Raw genomic sequence first — 24,713 nt, forward strand, 5'->3', positions numbered from 1 at the left:
TCAGGTTATGAGCAGAACACAGCCAAGAAAGCATATCCCAATTCTTGCAAATCTTAAAGAGTTCTCATTATGTTTAGCAACAAACAGGGGTCACCATGAGACAACAGCTCACATCTGTGACAAACTATGACACTCAATGTGAAGCTCTCACTGATGAAAGACAAAATGCAGTAAAATAGATTAGCCCTTCAGAAAAATGCAAGAGCAAAATACAGAAGATTTGGACAGTTTACCCAAGAGAGGTTCACACACAGAGCACTGCAACAACCTGATCTGAGAAAGCAACAAAATAAGAATTTGCTATCTAATTGCAAAGAGGGTATATTGGAGAAGACCTATGAATCCACATGCCAGTGCAGAACATCTACACAGCAATTATATGTGGACAACAAATAAGCTCTGCTGATAGACAAAGAAAAAAAAATTAGAAAAAAGGCTGTAAGGCTTTAAATTCACATTTTACACATTGAACTCAATGAACTCTTGATTTAAATGTGTCCTTCTTGGTAGACACTGTCTTCTGAAGAAATCTCAGGATCATTATATCTGCTTACCAACCTAGATGTTGAAGGACAAAATACAGAACAAAAAGCTAACAATTGTCTAATTCTGAAAAATGTTTGAAGTAATATCACAGGACAAACTAATCTGGAAGTTTTGCATTTTTAGGGGCTTTATTTCTTATCATGGAATTTAGACAAGCCATAAAATCAATGCTTTTCTTCCCTTTGTTTAGAAAACAGAGCCCATAGCCAAAATAATTCTTATGTGCCAAAAGGGAAAGGACAGAAAAAATACTCTCCCTACATAGTTCTACAGCTATTAGCTTTGGAGGAGTTATTTTGTTCCAGTTCCCTTTGGTACATACAGAAGATTGGGAGGTCCCAATCACTCTCATTTTATAATTTGTGTTGCATTTTAATTTTTAGAAAGTGGTACTCAAGTAACCTGAGAGCTCAGCAATTCCAGCAGGGTTAGCGTGAGTTCTCTCCTGGCTTGCTGTGTTACCCAAATCTGATCAAAGGACAAGGACTCCAGAAGCTTGTCCAGCTGTGGTTTTATAATGACACCATTAGGTTTTGCTCTATAATCAAGGTCCCTAAAAGTCTGTGTAGCTTCAGGCTTAATATCTGCGACAAGGTTAACTGAAATCTGCAGCAAGGATAACTACTTTAGCAGATTGTATCAGCAGGAAATATTTAAACACTATTTAAAAGGATTTTAAATAAGCAGATTTTATTTAACACTGCACTAATGCACTGCAATAGAAAATGATACAACAGAGCTGCTACAAATAAACATAATGCTTTTACCCTTCCCCTGCCCCCCTCCCCTCTAAATTCCCCAGATGTGTATTATTAAGTCCAATGAGTGCACCAGATCTTTCTGTCTGAATCTGAAATACCAGAGTGCCAGGCTCAGACAGCCCATTTGCCCTTTGGTTTGGTGCCTGCTGAATCTGCATTCTGGGTCTGTGGAATTAATTACAACAGCACCGGTCACCAGCAATGTCAGTGTTGCCACTTCAGGTGTATCAAATATGCCTTCTTACAGGCTTACAACTTTTAGAGGAAGGCAGTTCCTCCTGTAAGGCTGGTGTACCCTGCCCTCTAGTGCCAGGTGCACCTCTAGATGTTCACTTAAATGCATGCCAGGGCCAGAATAAAGTCTGCAGAAGCAGGCATTTTTCATAACACATCCTATGTGACTAACCAGCTGGATATATTGCTAAACCAAATATAAGGACTAAGCCTGGCACTGTTGCACAGTAGTGCAAGACCCTAAAATAAGGGTGAGACACTGGGCCATGTCTCACTGGGTTGTGTGCAAGGTGCTTAAGATAACCAACTCTAACTACAAAGATTTGAAGACTAACTCTTATTGCTCACCATGGTGTTAAAGAAGTCTGTTTCACAAAAAAAAAAAACAAAAAAAAAACAAAAACCAAGAGGAATTGTGACATTCAGGGTTATAATATTTATAAATCTAGCACTATCATTGTATTTGATAGCAAACAACTCTTTTCAAAACCTGTATTGAGAACAGACTGAGCACATTTGGTATTTTAAGTATTTCATTGCCACCTGGAAGATGAGAAATAAACTCTTACCAGAGAACTACTGAATTTTTCTATTTTTTTGTGTTTTAGGGCAATAGCTGCCAGTTATCTTTGAGCAGGACCTAAAACAAAGGAAAGCAAATCCTTAGGGTTTAAAACTGCAGCTCTTTAACATGGCTAGAGCTGAAAACTATGAAAAGTAACAAGAATAACATCTTAAACATAAGATCATAAGGGTTTTTTCTCAGTGGTTCATCTTCTTTCAGTGTTACATCTTACTGCAATTATCTTCTACATACAACTCTGTGGATTCTCTTGCTCAATTGGTTTCACTTGGCAATCAGTGCAATACTGATATTATTATGGATTCTGCTTTTATTATCATGAACTCTCATTTAAACAAGCAGCAGTATTCATGGGACATAAAGGACCAAAACCTTTGCCAATTTTTCTCTAAAAAGCAGTCATTGCACATGGCTGTGCATGATGTGTACTCTAATCACTACTGGTTTAGAGCAACTAAAAAAATACAGGTACTAATTTGGGATTCTCCCATTTTTTAAAGTTCAGATATGTTAAGCCCTGATTAAACAGATGTCAAACATCTGTCTCTTCCTCGCAATAAAACATAGCTCTCATTCTAACCTGGTTTTGTGGGATCAGCCCTTCTACACTCAGGTCAAATAACAATTTCAATAAGCTAAAGCTTAGTACATGCTCTTGGAAAAAAAAAATTGTGAAGACAGCTCTTTCTCACCTTTTCCAAGGCTCTCCTTATTATTTTGCCCACAAACCTGGTACAAAGTACTCTGTCACATTTTTTTATAAACTCTTGGACATGCAATTTAGGATAACTCTGTACTCATTTAACTCAGTTGAGGGTCTGCCCTTGTAACATAGGTGACACGAGCTCTTTCCTGAAAAACTGGAAACACTTCTTCCAGGCTGGCAGAGAAAAATAAGTTTCATACAGCTGAGTCTTAATAAGAATATCTTCCTTTTAAAGATTCATGATGAGAACCATTAGATTCTGCTAGGAAAATTATATGAACACAATTTGTTAACTTTGTCAAGTACCTAGTGCTGCAGAAAACGCAGCCATACATCCTCAATGCCAACCTCAGAGCAAAGATAGAGCCATACTTTTTTGTCTTGTTTTCTGAAGTATCTATAAAATTAATTCCCTTTATAAATATATTAGACAATGAACACCATTAACATCTGATCATCTCTGCTTATGCTATAATGTTCTGCATTTAATAGACCACCTTTCTGCTGGTGGTATTGGCACCACCAGCTCAGGCCACTGTCTAGTACTTTTCAGGATACAACCCACCCTGTTGCACCTTTCATCTAAGGCAGGCAGAAAATTCCAGAAATTGAGAAATTTAAACAAAAGAGAAGACAAGAAGGGATACCTTGCATAAATTTAAAAATATCCTTTAAATAATCACATTAAGAATTCTCCATGTTTCAAAGTAGAAACTTTAGTTTTGTCTGTGAGTGTTTGGATGAGAAGAATATTTTCCTGTTCCCAGGCAAAACCAGCTCAAATTTTCCTAAAATCAAAAGCCTTTTTAAGATCAATATGTTATGAGCTCTGAAGATGATTGTACAAGCTTCTCCAGCTCCTCACAGCTGCTAGTCACCTACAGAACAGTCAGGTCTGAAGCTTTGGGGAGCAGAACCCTACTGCCACTACTCTCCTGAGCTGCAACTGGAAGCAAAAATACATGGGCATGGATTCACACAGCTGAACTTCAACCTGGGATCTGGCACCATTTCCTCCAGACTCATCCCTTGGAGAGATTAGGCTTTCACTGGAGTATAGGATGTGAAATACAACCCAGATTGCATGAGGAAGTAGAACATACACCACAGAAAGCAAATGCATAAAGGTAGGAGGCAGAGAAATCACAGGCAGACAGTTAATACAGGTGTTGTGGTAGAGGGGCTGGCTTCATTTCAGTGTTCTGTTACTCACAACACAGAAACCAAATTTGTCAATATGGGGGAAATATTTAAAGGCACTAATGGATGATGGATGCCTAATGGGTCTCCTTTTTCAATGTGGTAAAGTGTACATTTGCCATATGTGCTTTTAAAGGGTTTCCTTTTTAATTACAGCTCAACCCCTAGAGGAAACAAACACTTGAACTTCCATGAAAATCAATGAGTATTTCAAGCCCTCAACAACTGTCAAGATCAGAAATTAAGCTAACAATACATTTGCCATTATGGTGTTGAGAAAACATATCCCTCCTCAAGTTATGGATTGATAAGCCTAAACTGATTGCAATTTTCAGGGTCTGAAATGAAGGTCAGTGAAGTACTAATTCTTAAACAGAATTTATGTCTTTTTAAAAAGAAAGGTTTAGAAAACCATCACATTTCAACACACTTCAAAAACACAGAAAGAATCTATGACTTTCTGGTATGGACTATTGGCCAGGAACTAAGTCACACAGTTTCTACACTAGGAAAATAATTTTGTTGAGTAAATAGGAAGTAGATGTCAGAAACAATTAACTTTTTCTCTCTATTTAGGGTCAGTACTGTATTATGTTGAGGCAATAAGTCATCAACATCACGAGCATAGATGCTGAAAACAAAAGAATAATTATATGGAATAAGCCAAGATGTGTATAACATAATCCTCCAAAACCAAAAGCTCCAACTTTTCACCACAAAACTGCAGCCCTTGGGGAAATAAAAAAGAAGATCATGCTATCTCTCTTTTAAGCTTAGCCTACAAAGTGGAAAATCTTGAACTCTGAAAGGAAGTAAAACCAGGTCAAATTAAAGATATATGCAGATGTAAGTAAGATCTTGAATAAACCCAATTCACAAGGACTGGGATTTCTAGTGACTGCTGGCTCACATTGCCACTTCTTCCTCAGGCAGAGGGAGAAACTCTCAGCTACATAAAAGTAAACAGACTGATCTCCACACCACATGGAAAAGAGTGGGTCTTGTGGTGCACAGCTTATGGTAACATGATGTGATCCACCTGCTTTCTCTTCCAAATAAATCAGGATTTCCTGTTTTCTTTAGATCCATGTCTGGAAAGCCTTAGGCTTTTTCTATATTGTCAAAGAAGAATTGCAAAAGTTACTTGACCATAATTTCTATCAATAAGCATTCATTTTGGCTATAATTCAGACTGCAAGCATACATGAATCTAAACCAACCAACCAATATTATGGTGAACATTTCTTCAAATGTTTTACATCACTTGCCCATTTATAATCTGCAGGTTGCAGATTAACATTTTGGTAAAACGAGGGACCTGTGAGGAAATTTCAGTAATGATTTTAGTAAGATTTGAAGCACAACTATTTGCTATTTGCACTTCAACAATTTTAAGAACAGTGCTATGATATGGCAATGAGAGATTAATGGAAATCTTGAAAAAAAAAGATAAATGGCACTGCAAGAATACCAGAAAACTGGGGAGATGGGGGAGAAATTAATTGAACCTACACTTTTGATAAATATTTATTTTTTGCAGAAGAAAAATGCACACTAGTTTGAGCTGTCATTATGCTAACCTATATCCTATTTTTCATATTATTAGTAATACATAATGTGGTAGTTTATATTCAAAAATAAAACTAGAATGTATATACCTCATGTATTTATCCAGAAATACACTAAGGTTACTATGGTTACGAAAAATCCATTACCTTTGAATACAGAATGAAAAAGTTTGACTCAAAGTCTGCACTATTTATTATAGTGATCATCAACAGCCTTCAGGAGGTTCTCTAACTGGATTCATTTTTCAGTGTCAAAACTGACCCACCACACCAGTACCTTATGGCCTGTGCAAGGCAAAGAAATTTGAACTATATGAATTTTTAAATATGTTTTATACTGACTCAAGATGCAGAAATGGCTTTGAATTTTAAGGCTTTACATTAAAAAGAAAGTAGGGTCTTGGTACCCTTTTCCCCCCTGAGTTGTACAATATGAAATACTTTATTTTCACTTGTACCTACCAAGATATACAAATTCTGATGGCTCCACAATAGTGCTTATGCTCTGGCACGACACTTCTAGCTTCATGTTTTCTTTTTGGTTGTTTGGGGGGGGGGGGGGAAGTTCTGATTGTTTTTTTGTTGTTGCTGTTGCTGGGGGTTTTTATTTTGGTTTTGTTTTTTTATTATTATTTTTGTTGTTGTTATTTTGCATAATGTCTGAACCGTTAATTTGGATAATTCATTAAATTACTCCAAGTAGATTAGAACAGAAAGTCAGATTACCATGCTTCACTGTATTGCCAAGTGATGGGTGCTTAACTTCAGTGTAATAGTCTAAGAGTACTGATATAATTTGGCTATTGGCACAAGGCACAACTATTGTAAGAAGAAAATAGATTGTTTATGCTTTTAGTAAATGAATTAAACAGAGGCTATTCAGATAAGCAATACAGTATCTCTCTAATTAAGAATATTTAAGGAAGGCAGTAAGAAAAACTATCAAGCCTGTACAGAATTTCTTCAACAGTTTGCAGTTTACTTGCTTTGAGAGCTGGATGGTATGAGACCAAAATGTTATAAAACCATTAATAAGATGACTCATACCTGTGAAAGAGGCACAAGACTCAGCTACACTATCCATGGTGGTGATAATTTCTATGAGTCCCAACAAAGAGTAAGATGCTTTAAAATATTAAACCCATCAGGGTTTAAAATGCATCCAGCCAATTTTAGAATTACTTTTCTTTCCTTTTAAATAAGAAGGGGTCAATCACACAATTGTTCATTGCAACCATGAGATACCCATCTGACATGCTACCTAGCAGAGAACTCACCTTTTACAACATACTTAGTTCCATTTCCAGAGTAAATTGGTGTTCCATTCATATATAAAGTATATTGTGTAATAATGCCATTTGGTGTTTTGGGTGGACTCCAACTCATCAGCAGGAATGTGGGAAAGGATATGGCTGTGGGTGATTGCACATCTTCAGGGGCTGGTGAAAAAATGCATAAAGTTATACTATACTGTCTTTCTACAAATAATAAAGCATTTCAATGAGAAGCTACTACCAGAATGCTTTTTGGTAAAGCTGAAATTTCAGAAAAGATTTTATACCTGCAACATACCACAATTTTGAGAAGTCTCCTATATTATGTGAGGATTTTTAGCCAAACAGAAACTTTTATGAAAGATGGCAATATTCTCTTTGCTTTTAGGAGAATAATTTTGCTACTATAATTTTATCTTTCCAGCTTGGTAACACTGATCAAGGTGGGAAGTACAGGATTTTAGTGAAGTCGTTTTTTTAATACAAATTATTTTCTTTCATGGTTTTTATTCCTAACTGCAAAAAGATCACTCTTAGCAGGTGATGTGTTCTTAGGTACTACCCCTTATTTCAATTTTTCATAATTCAATACACTTAGTAATGTTTGTTTAATGTAGATTTTATGTATATAATATACTGGAAGTTGGCAATGGATAATAATTTAAGAGTTGAGTTCTTTCACTGTTCTAATGAGTTATACACTAGAAGCACCAGGAATCCCAGTGAACATCACAAGGGGAGCAGAGCTGAGGCCTTAGTCTGGGAGAAATATCTTGTAATTTACAAGCTCTGTGCCAGCAATTTAAAACAATAACTAGCAGTGCCTGGCAATGTGAAAACAATATAAAGTAATGAATGTTTCAATAGGGAAACAGGGATAGCTGGAGGGTGTGATATGGTGTCTGTCTTCTGTATCACCAATTTATTGTTACTAAGAGCAAGCAACAAGAGTGTCCAAAAATAGAAAATCTACGCATTGACTTTTTGTTCAGTTCTTCTGAAGGATGAAACACATGTTCCCCAGGGCTTTATTCAATCTCTGGGGGAAAAAACCAAAAACCTACTCTTGCCTAAACCATTCCATTATAACAGGTAAGGATTTCTGCTTTATTCACTAAGCTGGGAAAATAGGATATAAACAATTTATTTTTAATTACTACGTCACAGCAGAAAGAAATACACCAACATTGAAATAATGTGTTTCATGTTTACAACACAGAGTCCATTAACTATTTGGCTGCCAGAGGCTGCACCCTTGCATGGAGCATGCCACCAATCTCAGTCAGTTTCTCTTGAACATCCAAGAGTCAACAACTGGATTTTGATTTGATTGGTGCTGCTGGCAGTTACTAACGTGGTCACATCAAAACTCTGTTCTAGAGTTTTGCAATCTGCAAATCTGCAATCTGCAATCTCCAGCACTGTCCTCATCAAGACAACACCTTGCACAACAACCTGCTTTGGCAGCAGTTAAACACCTCAGCATCCTTTTAATTATCATGGCTATAATTCACATGACTTCACACCAAAATTTTATTTTCTTCATTGGCTCTGTATTACAACCTAGTTTATATGAGAAGATAAAACAAAGAACTGTGGGAGGGAGGGAATTTTGAAAACTACTTTGCATCATGGAAGATTAACTACTGTCCAATAAATACATGTCAATGTCTTCATTATTCTACTGGTATAGATTTGGAGTAACTGATTATTTTAACTGGATTAATATGGCTTTAGGATGACAGAACCTGGAGATGTGAACTTTATGTTTAATTGAGAATGAAGTTAGATATGTTACTGCTATTTTTGGGGCATTTGTTCTAGTAATTGACATGCATTACATATCAGCCTAGACTTTAAAGTCAGAACTAAATGCATTTTTTCTTTCTTTGTGCCCTAGTTCTTCATGTAAGCATAGGAAGCATTAATTTACACTCACAACCTTTAAGTTTGAGCACAACAACACATAAAAGTGTTTAGGGAAAAAAAGGAGAAAATCTGAACAGCAATTAATAAATACCCCAATTGGCATTTGGCAGTTTCATCACACTGAAATAATTGTTGCCTATTGCTGGCGTTTAGTGGTTAAAAGAAACCATGGAAATCAACCGTTTGATTCTCAATTTCATACTGTGCCATACAATCAATTCTTTTTAGTCAGACTGTCTCTAGATTTACTTCTGAGCCATAGTAAAATGAGGAAGCTTTCATTAATCTTTCAGATGCTTCATATTAATGACAAGGCTCTTGCATGAACAATGTAACAGCAATTAAAAAGCCCATTAATCTGCATTACAGCTATTAAAGATGCATGTCATTAAAGGGTATGGAGTTTGATTCATTTTCGCACCCCCCAAAAAATGGAGCAATTATGGTCTGGCAATGCACTTTGTCATCAAATTAGGTTGGGGTTTTCCAGCAAATGGCTTTGCAGCGTTTAGCTCTTCTCCTGTTTTATTATTCATGACTGAAATGTGGAAGTCAAGACCTTTGAAATTACTTTACCTTCTTGTGGAGTGGAGATGTTCAATGCATGCAAGCTCTCAGTACAGCCAGCCAAAGTGCAAGCAGTTAGGGTTACAGCATAGTTTGTGAAGGGATGCAAGCCCCTCAATACTCCTGCAACACAAGAAAGCCAAGTGTTATGCATATACAGTGTACAGACTGATTGCATGCAGACACATGCAGAGGGAAAATAAACTTTTCTGTTGCAGGCTCCTACTGTTACAGGTGGAAAAGAAAAATTATTTAAGGTTTTGCTCCTATTATCCACGACTTAAATGTTACAAAATAATTTAAGAGCAAATAATATTTTATTGCAGTTTTAGTACTTAAGATGCACCTGTGTTTCTTTAGTTATGCTCACTGAAAGAGATACTACTTCGAAACAGAAGTATATATTTTAATGTGACAGCAAAGGAGTTCTTCCCCTAATTCCTGTTTCAAAGTTTTTTTTCATTTATTCATTTTGTCTTTCTGAGGAATTTTCACTGTCTCCCAGAACATTTTTTTAATGCGTCCTCTCCAATGATGTCCCTTTTAATCCATAAACTGAAATCCCTTTTTTTATGGAACATCCCACTTATCTTCCATTCAGTAGCAGCATATAGACCATACATTTGCTACACTAACAACAGTAACATAATTGAGATGACACAGTACCCAAGAAGAAAAGATCTGGAGTCTTATTCTATTTCAGGTCCTGTTTATGTTAGTGAAGTTCCTAATTCTCACATATTAATCAGCTTCTTGTTATAACAAATAATAATCACTGCTTACCACTTCAGAAAGTTTTGCAACATTTTGAACTATCATACACAGAAGGATTACAAGGGAAAAATTTATTTTAGAGTAATTTTAAGAAATATCAGCAGTTCCCACTTCAAAGTAACTCCAACAACAAAGTAATATAAAATCTAAATACAGAAGTAATTAAAAGAAGGACAATTCTTGCCAAGTTTTATTTCAAACCATGTTATCACCTCTACTGTCACAGCTCTAGCAAAATCGATGCAGTGTTTCATTAAAAAAAAAAAATCAGAGCAAACTATATTATTTCAAAATTGTCCAACACTGGGATTTTGCAAATCAGATTAAAAAACAACAGAACGTCAAAGAACTGTAATTTCTGGCCAACTGTCCCACAGTACAATAAATCTGAAAATCTTTCCAGCATTACATGTGCACAAAGAGGTAGACAAATATTAGTCCTCATTATGACTCTTCACTGGGCTACTACACTAACAGAATGCAACATAACTATGTTTCATTTAAAAAAATTTTTTTTTTCCACATAAGCCCTTTATAATCACAAAAAGAGCATGGAGAATTTGATGTTGGAAATTAATAGCTACAGCACAAATATATTATGTTCTGAGTAGGAATCATCAGTCTGCAGAAGTTTATATTCTCTTTATTAATAGGTGTGTTCACATAGAAAATATGAGATTAGCTTTCACTGAATTAGTAACATTTATGCTTTTTTCTTGCAATCAATCAAAAACTTCAAAGGTTTGCATAGCAATGATCTTTCTGTTTGAATTCTCTGGGGTGCACTTCTACTCATACAAATTGAGAGATATTCAGAAGTAATCACTTTTACTTTAGAATAGTGATAAAACAAAATAATTTGACCAGCATCTGCTTGCTCTGGAAATAGTTTTGATTTTGCAAATCCCCAGTTAACAATGGAGAGCTGCACTGACATCCAATCCAAGTGTGACAGGAGAGAAAAAGAATGCTATGTCGGTCACCACCAAAGGAATGTCCATATAATCTTCCGGTGATGGAAAAGAGAATATTTTTAAGAGCCATCAAAAAGACAGAAAATAGGAAATGTTTTCATAGAATGGTCTGGGTTGAAAGGGACACTTCCCACTAGGGCAGCTTGCTCAGAGCCCAATCCAGCCTAGCCTTGAAGACTTCTAGGGATGGGGCATCTACAACTTCTCTGGACAACCTGTTCCAGTGCCTTACCATGCCCACAGTAAAAAATTTCTTCCCAATATCTAATTTAAATCTAAACTCTTTCAGATTAAAGCCATTACCCCTTGTCCTTTTACTACATTCCCTTACAATAAGTTCCTTTTCAGCTTTCTTGTATGGCCCTCTTTTAGATATTACTGTGCCTGTAAAGTATTGGAAGCTACACTAAATTTTGCATCACAGAAATTTCATTACTCAAAGGACCATATTTTTTACATAAGAAAATATTTCCACTTATTTCCAGATCATAGAGGGTTAATTCACTCTGTGGTGCTTTAGGAAGCAATTTAGTTTGATTTGCACATTTAGCACTTGTAGCATTTGTTTCTTATGAAGAAATGAATTAAAGCTCCTTGCATTTCCTCTTGGAAGACATTCTGTAGGGCTACTGGCACTAAGAGCTGCAGAACATCAGATATATCCAAAAAGATGCCAGGACATGTAGAAGATTTGGATTGGGGTGTTTGTTTTACTTTTGACAAAGTAAGAAGGTTTTATATGAAGCACCTGTAGCACAACATACTTCCCATTGCATAGGTTTTTGAAAGGCTGAGAGAATTTAAATGAAAAAAAAAAAAAAACCAAATCCCCAAACAAATAAACCCTTTTGCTACAGGAGGTTTTTGTTTAAAAAAAAAATCATTCAGCAAAGGCAGCAACTTCAGAAATATTTTTTTCATTTCCTAATTAATGTTTTTCCTTCACGTGCACTCTTGCACTATTTTTTTTTTCAACAAAGAAACAGATGTGCATAGGTAGGCAATAGAAAGTGCACAGATTTTATTTACATACTTCAGCAAACTACTTTTTTCTCAGCTGCCATCCTATCTGTTTGGCCAGCATCCACTGTAATCTGTTCTCCTTCATTATGTTAATCTGTGGGCGGAAAGATTTCTGTCATCTTCAAATCGCTTGTACAGCAATGGTAAACACCTTGGCCTGTCTGTAATTGGACAGGTGTCTGCATTGGTGTCACCCAGCTTTTAATTCAATTAAAGAACTGGCTGCTCTGCTCTCATTACCCACTCATTTCCTCTGCACTTTCAGTCAGCCAGTGAAATTTACACTCAGCACCTGACTATGCTGAAATACAGAGTCAGCAGTCCCACAGCAAAGATCATCACTGGTATACATGAATTAATTTAAAGAACAGCAAAATAAATTTTGCAGTAAAAAATAGCCTATGATCCAATGAAGTTGGCTGAAAGCTTTAAAAAAATCTTTTCCTAACTCCTCAATTATCACACTCTCAGACTGGCATCTCTTGTCTATACCCAATAATGGCTGATCTGATAAGAGTCCATCAGACTTTCCAAGATGGGGTGCTAAAAAAGCAAAATTTGGCCACACTTGCATGTATTCTATTAATACTAACAGGAGAGAGGTGGATAAATTGTCACTTTGATCAGGAGATAGGTTTAGAGACATCATCAATATTTGAGAAAAGGGTCAGCCTTACACATCTGGGATATGGGTCCCACACATTCAGTCTGCCACTACAGAGCAGCTGAATCCACCTGGACTCAAAATTTACATCATAGACTACATTCAAAGCCTTAAAATCCACATGGGGAAGTGGAGATGCTAAATCATTTTAACACACCACTCCTATCTGCCCAAAGAACCTTTGGAAATAAATTAAAGTTCTAACACAGACATTTTGACACACTGACCCCATGAAACTGAATAATGTCATTTGTTAAATATGAATGCAAAGTTAACAGTCTAAAAGAGTGATCTGGAATCACACCTAGAACATTAAGCCCACTTTATATGCAAAACTAGTATTTAATTCTCTATACTTTTATTTAAATGGTCTTTAATTATTTGCAATATTGAAAGTCAAGGTTTAGAGTTGTGCAAGAGAGAAAACGCTAGGTTAATTCCAGCAGAGGAGGGATAAAAACATGGATATGTGCAATAGCAAAGGGGTCAACAATGAATTTATGGTAAAATGGGACTAGTCAGATTTAGTTGCATATTTATGTCCACTCCATTCAACCTTCTAATGCATATAGCATATAAGTAAGAAGATCACATATGCAGCCTTTATTTCTTCACTTCTCCATAAGGCAGACATTTCCTTTGTTCAGGACCTCTCAAAGGGAGTTCTCATACATTTAGACAACACAGAATTCTGGCAGATTTTGAATGGAAAATAGTACTACTCATTAAAGGAAAAAACAAAAACAAAAAAAAAAAAAAAACCAAAGGTTTACCACTACTGAGTGTATTTTTTCGCCAAAGGGACTTTTTTTAGCCAGATTTTTTTATTGTTTCCTCCCCAACATGGTATTTCATGACACCCTATTTTGAAATACACCTACTGCAACTGAAACAACACTTGACTATGATTTACCTTAATTCTTTTCTAAGCTTTAAAAACAAAATTTGCCAAATCTCTCCTACCCAAACCCAGACTATTTAGATAACTTGAATGCCTGAGGTGATACAGCATCTGTCCAATAAAGTCACTTGTGTGTCGAGATCCATCATTGCCACAGTACACTTAATCACAGTCCACTGATCAGAAAAGGAAGTCCTCAACTGACTTTGTTTTTGACAGATTGTAGCAAAAACTGTTTTAAGTACATGTGTCTTCCACATATGCATTTCTGAACCAAAAGCCTGTGCACATCAATCTGTCACATACATCTGCATTTTTAAAGAATCTTCTAAGTATAATATGAGTCATAAAATGAAGAGCCACTCAACACAAGGGCACCTATTCCAACTCTGGCTTATAAGAACAAAGAAAAGTTTTAGTTTAGTTATTGCATTTAGGTGGCTTGAAAGACCCTTTTTTCCAACAGAAATATTTCACAATAAACCATACACAAGCTCCACTGTCATTGAAGATGCAATCCAGTTTGCAGTGGTTCAAGGAAGCCTGTTACATTCCCCATAGCACAGGGAGCTCTCCAGCTGCTTCACTCTGCAAAAAACCTTAACTGAACAGTGCAATTTTGCACCCACAGTTAATTAACACAGACAGTATTGGTTTTGTAATATCTATCAGTGTTACCCTCTATCATTCCAAATAACTTCATCATTGCTTATTTTCTGCAGTATGATTATTTTTTAAAGTTTGTAGAGAGACAAAGAAATACTGTTTACTTTTTTGTAGATTTTTTAACATGTCTATAAAAACATAAAAATCCTTTCTAGCCTGAAAAACGTTAAGAAATTAACTTCTTTTTATTAATAAAAGTATGGGTATGTATCTAAGAGTTGATGTAATTTTGATAAAATGCTCCGGTTTATTTAATCACACCATTTACATTTTGTATGAATAAATTTATACAACAGCATTGGACTGTAAACAAGATTCATTTAGGTCTAAACTCAATCAAGTTTGAATCTTAATACTGCAGAATATTAATATAATTAATGTTTTAAAATTCATATATTGAAAAATATGCCACTAGACTGCTAAAGCCAGCTAAATGAAAGGAGAAGGGAACTTACATTCTGCCACTCTGACTTAGAGTCACTAGGAGCTCAAGCACCACCTGACAACTCAGAGAAACCTAATGGGCATAGACAAGTCTATCAGCTACCCCTTGCTGCAGTAGCTGCCCCAGCCAAACATTCTTATCTACATGTGAAGTTTTATAACTTTAGAAATTTGTCTCAACTGGGACCAAGCATTTGGGGCTACATACATTTTTATCATAGTTGGTTTGCAATAAAGCTTTTATAGAAATTTTTTTAAATCTCATTAACTGCAGTACAGGAATGTTTTGAGTGTAAAATATTTGTGCAAATCAAGAGTTTTCAAGTAATTTCAAGTGCATGAGAGTATTGGCCAAGCAATTCACCAACAGCTTCAAGTAGCAAACTCCCCATTGTTAGAAGTTTGGGAGTTTTGACCTTTTTCTGCTTTTTGCCATTGACTCCCAGGAAAACATTGCTTTTGACTTGAGGCCTTGGAGAAGGCTTCCAAATTTGAGTGATGGAGTTAGAATAAAAGTTTTAATTTCCCAGTGAAAGGTTTTGAATTAGGAGTTTTGGAATATAGTAATAAGTATGTGACAAAATGAAAGTTCTTGGGCATTGTCTTTTTCCTCCTTTTACTTCCTTCTTCTTCATTCTTTCCAGTAGGACTTTTTGGTTGAATAGAAAATCCTGCAGTACGGGTCACAGGTGTTTGGTTTTTGGGTCAAAAATATAAATTTTATAGGTATTAGCTTTTAATTGGCTGTTTAACTTTAAAAGACCTTGTAACTAGCTAGAATAACCTACATGTTGCTCACTTTTAGCTGGTAGCTAGAAGTGTTGCAGAACTCACTGTATTTTGGATTGTTTACTAAAGATTTAATAAACAATCAAGTCCAAACAAGACATTCGTCTCCTTCGTGTTTTAATCCTGTCTCTGAGAAAAGGCAGAAGAAAACAAAGACAAACCACTAATTAGGTGGAGCAGCCAACCTGTTACAAATGGTGCTTTGTGTGAGGATCTTACTCGTGACCTTCAGTAAACTGTTCATTTCATCCCACAGAGATGAAATTGGCCTGAGAGAAACAGCATTTTCTAATTCCCAACTCAGACAGTGACCCCCAAAGCCCATCAGGGCAGCAGCCAGGGTGTAGAGGCCAGTCCCAAAGAGCAGGCTGCTGAGGTAGGGGACTGGCAGAGCTCTCCCTGGAGGGACAATCTCTCAGCTGACAGCATTTGCCAGAGTGTGGGCATTTGCCAGGCTGGCAGCAAGCTTCCCCCAGTGCTATGGCCCCACTGTCCAGCCCTTGCTGATCTGTCACTGGCAGATCTGTCTCCTCTTCTGAGGGAATCCCCAGCTAGAGAGTCAAAACCACAGCACAGCTCAGACACTTTGATTAACCATATTAAATCATTAAATTAACTTTTCCTGAGATATTCATCTGCCAAGCATAAAAGACTAAAAGGTGAAAAGTAATTACAAATACGTGCCACAGGAAGGAGGGAATGGCAGCTGTCGACCACAATTTTTTCATTATCACATGTGCAGTCACAACATCAGCCCTTGGCTATTGCAGCAATGACAGAGGTGGGATGAACTGCAAAATCATACAAACTTGGAAGAGACATCTTTAAGAGGAATAAATATCAATTGTGTGTGAGTTCTTTTGCAGCACATTTTATTTCATTATTATTTGTAGATATCATTAGAACCCATCATTTAGAAGCTGGTCAGTCTCCTGAATTCCACAGTGAGAGAAATCTGAATAATAAAATGGGAATTTTGTATGTGCTTGACAAGAGAAGTGTCAGAGGATTGTGATCAGTGGCACAAAACACAGAGGCAAGACAGCTGGGGTATATCCCAGGGTTTTGGGATACTGTTCAATACCTTTATCAATTACTATGATGATGGGGGAAGTGTGCACCCTCAGCAAGTCTGTGGATGATTACAAAAAGGGCCACCAAGATGGTAAAAAGACTAGAGCACATCTCTTCTGAGAGAGAGAGAGAGCTAGGACTGATCATCTCAGGAAAGACAAGGCTCGGGGTGATCTATCAAAATGTGTAAATACCTTATGGGATGGAACAAAGGAGCAGCCAGACTATTCCATGCAGTGCCCAGTGACAGGACAAGAGCCAATGGAGACAAATTGAAATAGATGAATCATAGCAACAGAAAATATCCTGAGTTGGAAGGGACCCACAAGGACCATTGCTCATGATGATCTTAGAGGTCTTTTCCAACCTAAATGATTCTGTGATCAGTGAGTCCAACTCCTGCCTCTGCACAGGACCACCCCAAAAACACCATCATGAGTCTGAGAGCCCAAATGCTTCTTGAACTCTGGCAGGTTTGGTGTTGTGACCACTTCCCTGGGGAGAAAATTAAATGGTACCTGAACACAGGAAATCGATTTTGACTGTGAGGGTGACCAAGCTTGGAACAGGCTTTTCATAGAGAAGTATCTCAGTTTATGGAGACATTTAAAACTCAACTAGATGTGGTTCTGGGAAACATGCTTGAGCTGGAGGAGTGGACTAGATAATCCTTCCAACCCAAATGACCGTGTGATGTTCTAGATTCCAAAAGAAATCAGAAGCAAAAGCTGATGACAGTCTACACTGAAACAGTATGCTCTAAAGCTTCTTCCATTTGTTTAAACACTGATTCTAATTTATATTCCAGATTTTGCTGTCAGCATGTGGAATTCACCAGAATGCAGAAGAAAGCAATTCAACCTTTAGGAAAAAATTCTTTCATGCAGAGACTCTGTACTTCCTTTATTACTCTGTGAGTGTGACCAGCTGCATCCAAAGTGCATCAATGCTATTACATGCTTCTCTGAAGACAAGATGGGCAAGCATGGTACATTTTGAATCCCAAAGGTTTACACTCTATACTCTAATCCTGGAATATAGATACTGAACACTATGCTGAAATACATCACCTTATCCAATAAACTCCTGGTTCAACAGTCAGAACCTCATTTTAAGGATTTAAATCTGATGAATATTCCTTTCTTGGATGAAAATGAAAAAACAGTTTGACATTTTGGAAGATTACAAGGGTCAGATTTTGAAGGATTTTCCTTTCTGAGGAGTCAGAAAGAGGCCTTTTAGACTGTGGGATTATGGTCATTTAAAGACCTATTTTACTTTTAATATTTAGCTCAGCTTTTCTTCTTCTTGACAAGGGTACAAGAGGTTCTTCTGAATGTGACACACACAGTACAGCCTTCTGAGAAATGGGTAATGCTCTTAACTTTTTGTTACTGTGCTCCAGTTAGGACCCTACTGCAATTGTTGAAAAGAATTTACAGTAAGTTTAAACCAAAACACAACAAATGGGCCTAACAAGATGCAAGGAAAAGCACAAGACAGAGGGTTGTCAGTGCCCTCAGACAAATTTCAAACAGCAGATTAATCAGTGCCCAGGCTTGACAGGGAATGAAGACTTAAATGAAGGCATGGAAAAATAGCATAGTTTCTTCATCAATGATCCCTGTTTTCAGATTTTTGGCTGTTTGGATTACTGTAGCATTTTCTCATGGAATGCAAAAAAATAATTTCTAAGGAAATGTCCCTGAAACTAAGGAGAGAACAAGCAAAAAAATTGTTCACAGCAAACTTAAAAGAAAAGTAAGCAAAGACAGCCTCTTCTGTGGGGTTCTGTGTTTATGTTAACTTTTGATTAACTAGGAAAGAATTTTCATCAGGGAAAGATACACCTTCTCCTGGGAAAGATACTCCTTCTCATATTTGTGGGTAACTAGTTCTCAATATCCACTGACTTGCTCACCTGGCTTCATTGAAACCAATAGACTAAAGTAAAATGACTTTGGTGATTTAAATTACATTTGTCTCAGCTCTGACCTCACCATGACATGAATTATATATTTCATACAATGCCAAAACTGGAGAATGCATAACTAAACTATTGGGAAAGAGTTATAAATAACAAGAGGAAGCACATTTTACACACTCAAAACTGAACTGGAACAATTACTCCCGCAGCAGTTACAGAAACTGAAAGAATAAATGTACTAAAAAATAAAGACAATTCTACCATAGACCATTAAGCAGGATGGTCCAGATGCAGCTTTCAGCTGAATAATTCCACAACCAACCAGTTGAATTTGTACTAACAGGAAGACTCATTCTATGCTTAGCACATTTCTTACACTTTTTTCCTCAGCATCTAGAGAATCACAGAATATTCTGACTTGGAAAAGACCCACAAGACTCATGAAGTCCAACTCTTAGGTGAATTACCTGCACAGAGATTGATCCCACAATATTGGTGTTAATAGCATCATGCTCCAACCAACCCTGAGCTCATCTCAGGCTCATAATCTGACACAGTCACATAGATCAATAATTTGAATACAGACATTCTTGAGTTCTTTGGGTCATATGAGTGGGCAGTGTGCTGCTGTGGCAAACAAAGTCAACAGGATGCTGGATTGCATCAACAAGAACATCTCCAGTAGAGATAAAGAAGTCATTATTCCCCTCTACATAGTTTTTGTCAGGCCACATCTGGAACACCGTGTTCAATTTTGGACCCTGCAGTGCAAAAAAAGATGTGGAACAGCTGGAGAGAGTCCAGAGAAAGGTGATCAGAGGGTAGTCTGTCAAATAAGGAAAGACTAAGAAAATTTGGTTTGTTCAGCCTTGAGAAAAGAAGAATTAGTAGAGATCTTATCACCATGTTCCAGTATTTAAAGGGTGGCTACAAGGAAGATGGAGTCTCTCTTTTGACAGAGTCACATGGAAAAGATCAGGGGTAAAGGGTACAAATTACTCCTGGGGAGACTACAATAAAAAAAATCAGAATGAGCACAATCAGCCACTGGAATAATGTTCCCAAAAAGTGGTGGATTGCCCAGCCCTGGGCACTTAAAAATTCAGCTGGAAAGGGTGGTGGGTCACCTTGTCTAGACTGTGCTTTTGCAAAGAAAGATCAGATCATCCTTGAGCTCCCTTCCAACATGGTATTCTACAATTCCATCATTTTATTTTGCATTATTTAACAGCTCTCTACAGCTCCCTGACAGGAGGTTGTAGTGAGGTGGGGACAGTCTCTTCTGTGCCTACAGTGAGAGGACAAGAGGAAATGGCCTCAAACTGAGACAGGAGAGATTCAGATCAGATATTAGAAACAAGTTTCACTGTTTGGGTGGGAAGGCATTGGAATGGGCTATCCAGGGTGGTGGAATCACCATCCCTGGAGGTATTCAAGAGATCTCTAGTGGCAGGTGATGTGGTTTAGTGGTTTAGGGGTTACAGTGCTGGTGTTGGGTTGATGATGGGTTCTGATGATACTACAGGTCTCTCTCAACCTTGGTGATTCTATCTGCTGTAACAGGCTAAAGAAACCAGGATCCATTTATTGTCTTCATTTAATGTAAAGGTGTGTTGATTCTTCTATCTCCTGTAAGCTGTGGACAGATAACCTCTTACCTGTCCAGCCTGGTGCAAACATTTTCATAACCATGACAGACAATCATGGCACAATATCAAACAAGTTAAACAACATTTTGGTTCTGACCATCAGCTGTGAATATGATAATCCATATGTATTGGTCTTTAATTTCTACCAGTATAATTTGTATTGCCTTGTAGCACAGATAAAGAATGTTAAAATCAATAAGGTCATTAAACAAATCAGAGGATGGAAAGCCTGTGCAATCCTGGTAAGTTCACTACCCACAAATGGTTAAGACATTTCAAATCAGAGAAAATAAAATATGTGCATTCTTTCCCTTGAAAATGTATACATAGATTATGGCAGAGAAACAACACAAACCATATATACTTATGTAAAAACTGTTACCTGGGCTTCAGGAAATAACACACTGCCTGAGGGTTAACACACTTTCCAAGACTGTTGTACTACCCAAACCTGAGCCAAATCAAAGCACCAGCTTAGAGCATTGTGTCATTACCCGTTTTTGAATTGTTATGAATTACAGAATTGATGTTATAGATCATAAAAATGAATCTATTGGTCTGCACTATTGCCCCATTTAGTCATCACATAATATAATCCAGAATCTTGTCTGTAAAGTGCTTCCTTCAAAGTGAATATTGTAGCAGCCAGAAAAAGCAGTTTATTCATTGAGAGCAGAAAGCCAGATCCATACTCTCCTGGCAGGAAGAAATGTCCCAAAATGTTCTCTATAACATTCTCACCCCATAAACCCAAAGCCACAAATTTCTTAATTCTGTAACAACCTATCTCCCATCCCAGTGGCATCAACCACAGTATCTGATTAACACAAATGTGTTCCCACTAAAATCAGTTAGGTTTATATGATCAAAATTAGCCAGATATATCAAGTGCTTTCATACATTAGGTCAAACAGTATTGAATGGGACCCACAGAATAATTTAGCTCAACTGGATGGAACAATACGGAAGGGGTTAAAAAAAAATCACATATACTAAGCAAATTCAAGCAAACAAAACCAGTATTTTCTCCCTTTCACCCCCGCCCCAGATCATAAATAGTTTGAGAATTGTTTTTTAGTACTTGTGCTGTATCTTAATTTCTATTGTTCTTTGAAATCAGTACATCACTATGAGGATGCTGACACAAATAATTATCTTCCAAAACGTTATCTATGCTGTGTATACACAAAATCAGACAAGTAGTATAGATCAACAAAAGAAAGGATAAGCATCCTGTGTTATTAGACATGCCTAAAAAATGGTACTTAACAACATTTACCTGTGAGCATACCAGCATCAGCAAGCTCAGCACTGGTGATGGGTACAGTGGGACCATCCACTTCATATGCTTTCAAAATGTACTTCTCAATTACACCTATGACCCCAGCTGGTTTGTCCCAGGTGACCTCAATGCTGTAACCATTTATACTGTGAACTCTTGAGGGAGTTGGCACATTTTGTGGAACTGTAGAAGGATAAAATAGAAAATAGAGAAAATGGCAGTTCTAAGGAGACTATTGCCCCTATTCTTCACTTTTAATGGCTGCAGTAAATCAGACTCAACCATTAGCATAAATACAATTTATTAGAGTTGTAACTTTTCAGCATTGATTTAATATGACTGCACATCTTGAGCTATTCAGTTTAAGCTATATTTCAAAACCATCAAAACTCCATCTACATAACATTCCTTCTTGTCTTGTTGCAATTTTCCAAAAACATTTCATGTACCAAACATATTTAAGCATCACTCACAAAGAGAGGAGGTGGATTGTATGTAGCTAACAAGCACAGGCATAATAATATAACTGAATGAAGCAAGGCAGAACTGCAGCAGGGAAGAGTTTGATATTTATCAGCTGGGTATCTAATCCACAGAATGCCACAACTATGAAATGTTTCTAAAAACCTCCATTCACTTTTACAGACGTCCTTAAAAAATTAAAACTCTTCCGTTTATTTTTCACATACATATTTTCTTTGCACAACCCTATGCACCTTTCTTGGGGCAAAGCAGAGATTTTTAAGGCCTTTTATTTTTTGCAAAATCCTTAAATATTTTGCTTCTAATCATTCCATATTACAAAAATGGAAAAAAAAAATAAAAAAGAAAAATAAGAAGAAAAATTTAAATGTTTTAAAGAACTGGAAAGCCAGGATCATATATGCATAGAGTTCTTAATAAAAAGAAATCATTCCATTTCCTATAACCTTTAACTATTTCTTGGATATTACTATGCCAAGTAAAGTCTGGTCAGTAACAGCTTCATCACAGATGACTGCACAAGAGATGCAGAGGAAAGACCCAAGGAACACCATGGCAGGATGATGGATGATGAGTTTGCTGTAGATGCATGTGGACGCCCTCACCCTGCTGATGATCACTCGCTTTTCTTACCATCAAATACCCTATTTTTTGGTAATTTTACTGTTTAGTTTCATTAAATATGAATGCAGGTTTTTTTTTATAAGAAGGGCACCAGAATGGAAAGTACAAAAATACCTGGAAGTTGTGATTCTTCTGTAAAGAATGTGGTACTCTGAGAAAGCTCCTATCATTACAGCAATATATTGATTTCATTAGTTATGAAGTGTATCACAGGGTGAGGCAAGGTACTGTAGAGCAGATGGTCTTTCATAAGGGATATAACAAAACCAACTCAAAAATAATTAAATAGTGCAATTATTGTCCAACCCCAGGGAACACAGACTGCTCAGTGCTGTGGTCAGCTTGCAAACATAAATTTGTGGCAAGCCTTACAGTTGTCAAATGATTGACATGAAAATATGTATATATTTTATCCCTTCTGGGTGGCACACAAAGTATAGGCTGTATAAGAATGAATCTGTAAGTCCAGCATTTATGCATATTTTTTTAAGATGATACACTGGATGACTTACATCAAAAGAATGCTGTGCACTGACAGAATGCAACTGGGCTTCAATTTCAAGAAGAGAGGAAGTTAGTAAAGTAAAATACACAGAACTCTAAATCTTCAAAATCTTTCTGGAATGATAAAATTTCCAAAAGCACTGAAGAGGATAAGTTTTCAAAGTTTTCTTCATCAGACATATGAATAGTAAATATTCCCACATTTTCACACACAATCTATGGACTATTTACTAAAGGAATCCTCATTCAGCAGCACTGAGTAGCACATCCATGTGCAGGTCATTTAAAAAACAACTTTCACAAGACCACCTTGTCCCTAGCAAATGCATGTCCTCTTATTTTCCACAGCTTGTGCCTGCTATCCCAGTATCACCTTTCTCTACAGTTGATTTTCTAGCATTAGGTTATATGTAGGAAAATATGCAGCCTACTCATGTGATATTAGCTGTGTATGTATGAACACAGATAAATGGTTGTCCTTAATTCAGTTCAATCATTCACTGTCCTTAATTACATAATCTACTAAAGATCTGGAAAATACCTTGAGTTATGAGAAGAAAACACTTGCTTGAACACTTTACAGCTGATCACTGTAATCTGGTACCTGTTTGAAGCACTAAGTAGTTTCCCCCCCATCAGAAACACTATGCAAGGTTCACTGATCAAAATTGCTTTGGTTGGATTAATTCCACAGAATCACAGAACGAGTCAGGTTGGAATGGACCACACTGGATAATCTGATCCAACCTCCCTGCTGAAGCAGGGTCATCCTAGAGCACAGAGCACAAGATTGTGCCCAAACAGTCCTTGAACAGCTTCCACCTGACATTAAATAGCTTATGAAAAACAAGAATGAGCAAACCTTAAAATTATATTTACCTGATTCTCTTGTTCGAGCATGGGTCCACTCACTAGATACTGATCCTCCTTCACTTATGGCAACCACCCTATAGAGATATTCTTCAAAGGACATCAAGAAGGATAGAGGAAGTAAAAGATTAAAAACAAATATACTGAACATAGTAATACATAAGGAAGGGAATGAAAATGCTGTACTTTATTTAAGGACCAATGCGCTACCTGTAAATGGCTGCAGAGCACCCTCATAAACACTGGGCTCTTTCCCTCGGTACACAAGGATGGAGTCATTTCCCCTGCAGTTAACAGCACTGTCAGTTGATAGGCATCCATCCAGATTGACTCTGACAGCACTGCTGGACACAGATGCCAAGTTAACGACAGCACCTCGTGTAAATTTAACATCCTTCATGCAACCACCGAAACCTAGCAAACAGTAAGGGATTAGTACCACGTAAAGAGCTTCAGTCATTAAGAAACACTTCTCTTCCTTTCAATTCTATATTTGCAACATTAAAGACTGTAATGTGAATATGTTGACTTTCAACATGACATTCTATCTCCACTTTCAAGACACTAAGCTGGTAAATTCCTGCCTTACTGATCTACACTTTTCCTATTAACAATTCTGTCCCACAAGGAAATACCTTTCTGTTTTCTCTTTCATCACTTCTCACTTTGAAATTATTACCATAAAAGTGATTCTCTG

At 36.9% G+C, this 24,713-nt stretch overlaps 1 protein-coding gene across 3 annotated transcripts in view; it reads right to left on the reverse strand.

The window, feature by feature from the left end:
- Window positions 1-24,713, reverse strand: part of USH2A (usherin) — a 363,259-nt gene that overhangs the window by 195,464 nt on the left and 143,082 nt on the right. For all 3 annotated transcript variants that reach the window (XM_079297512.1, XM_079297514.1, XM_079297513.1), the window contains 5 exons: window positions 24,227-24,430; window positions 24,026-24,106; window positions 21,533-21,718; window positions 9,378-9,491; window positions 6,876-7,037 (listed from right to left, as the gene is read on the reverse strand). In XM_079297512.1, coding sequence (XP_079153638.1) covers window positions 6,876-7,037; window positions 9,378-9,491; window positions 21,533-21,718; window positions 24,026-24,106; window positions 24,227-24,430 — 747 coding nt within the window. The remainder of the gene's footprint in view (window positions 1-6,875; window positions 7,038-9,377; window positions 9,492-21,532; window positions 21,719-24,025; window positions 24,107-24,226; window positions 24,431-24,713) is intronic.

This window comes from Erithacus rubecula (genome assembly GCF_903797595.1).
Source record: "Erithacus rubecula genome assembly, chromosome: 2".
NCBI lineage: Eukaryota > Metazoa > Chordata > Aves > Passeriformes > Muscicapidae > Erithacus > Erithacus rubecula.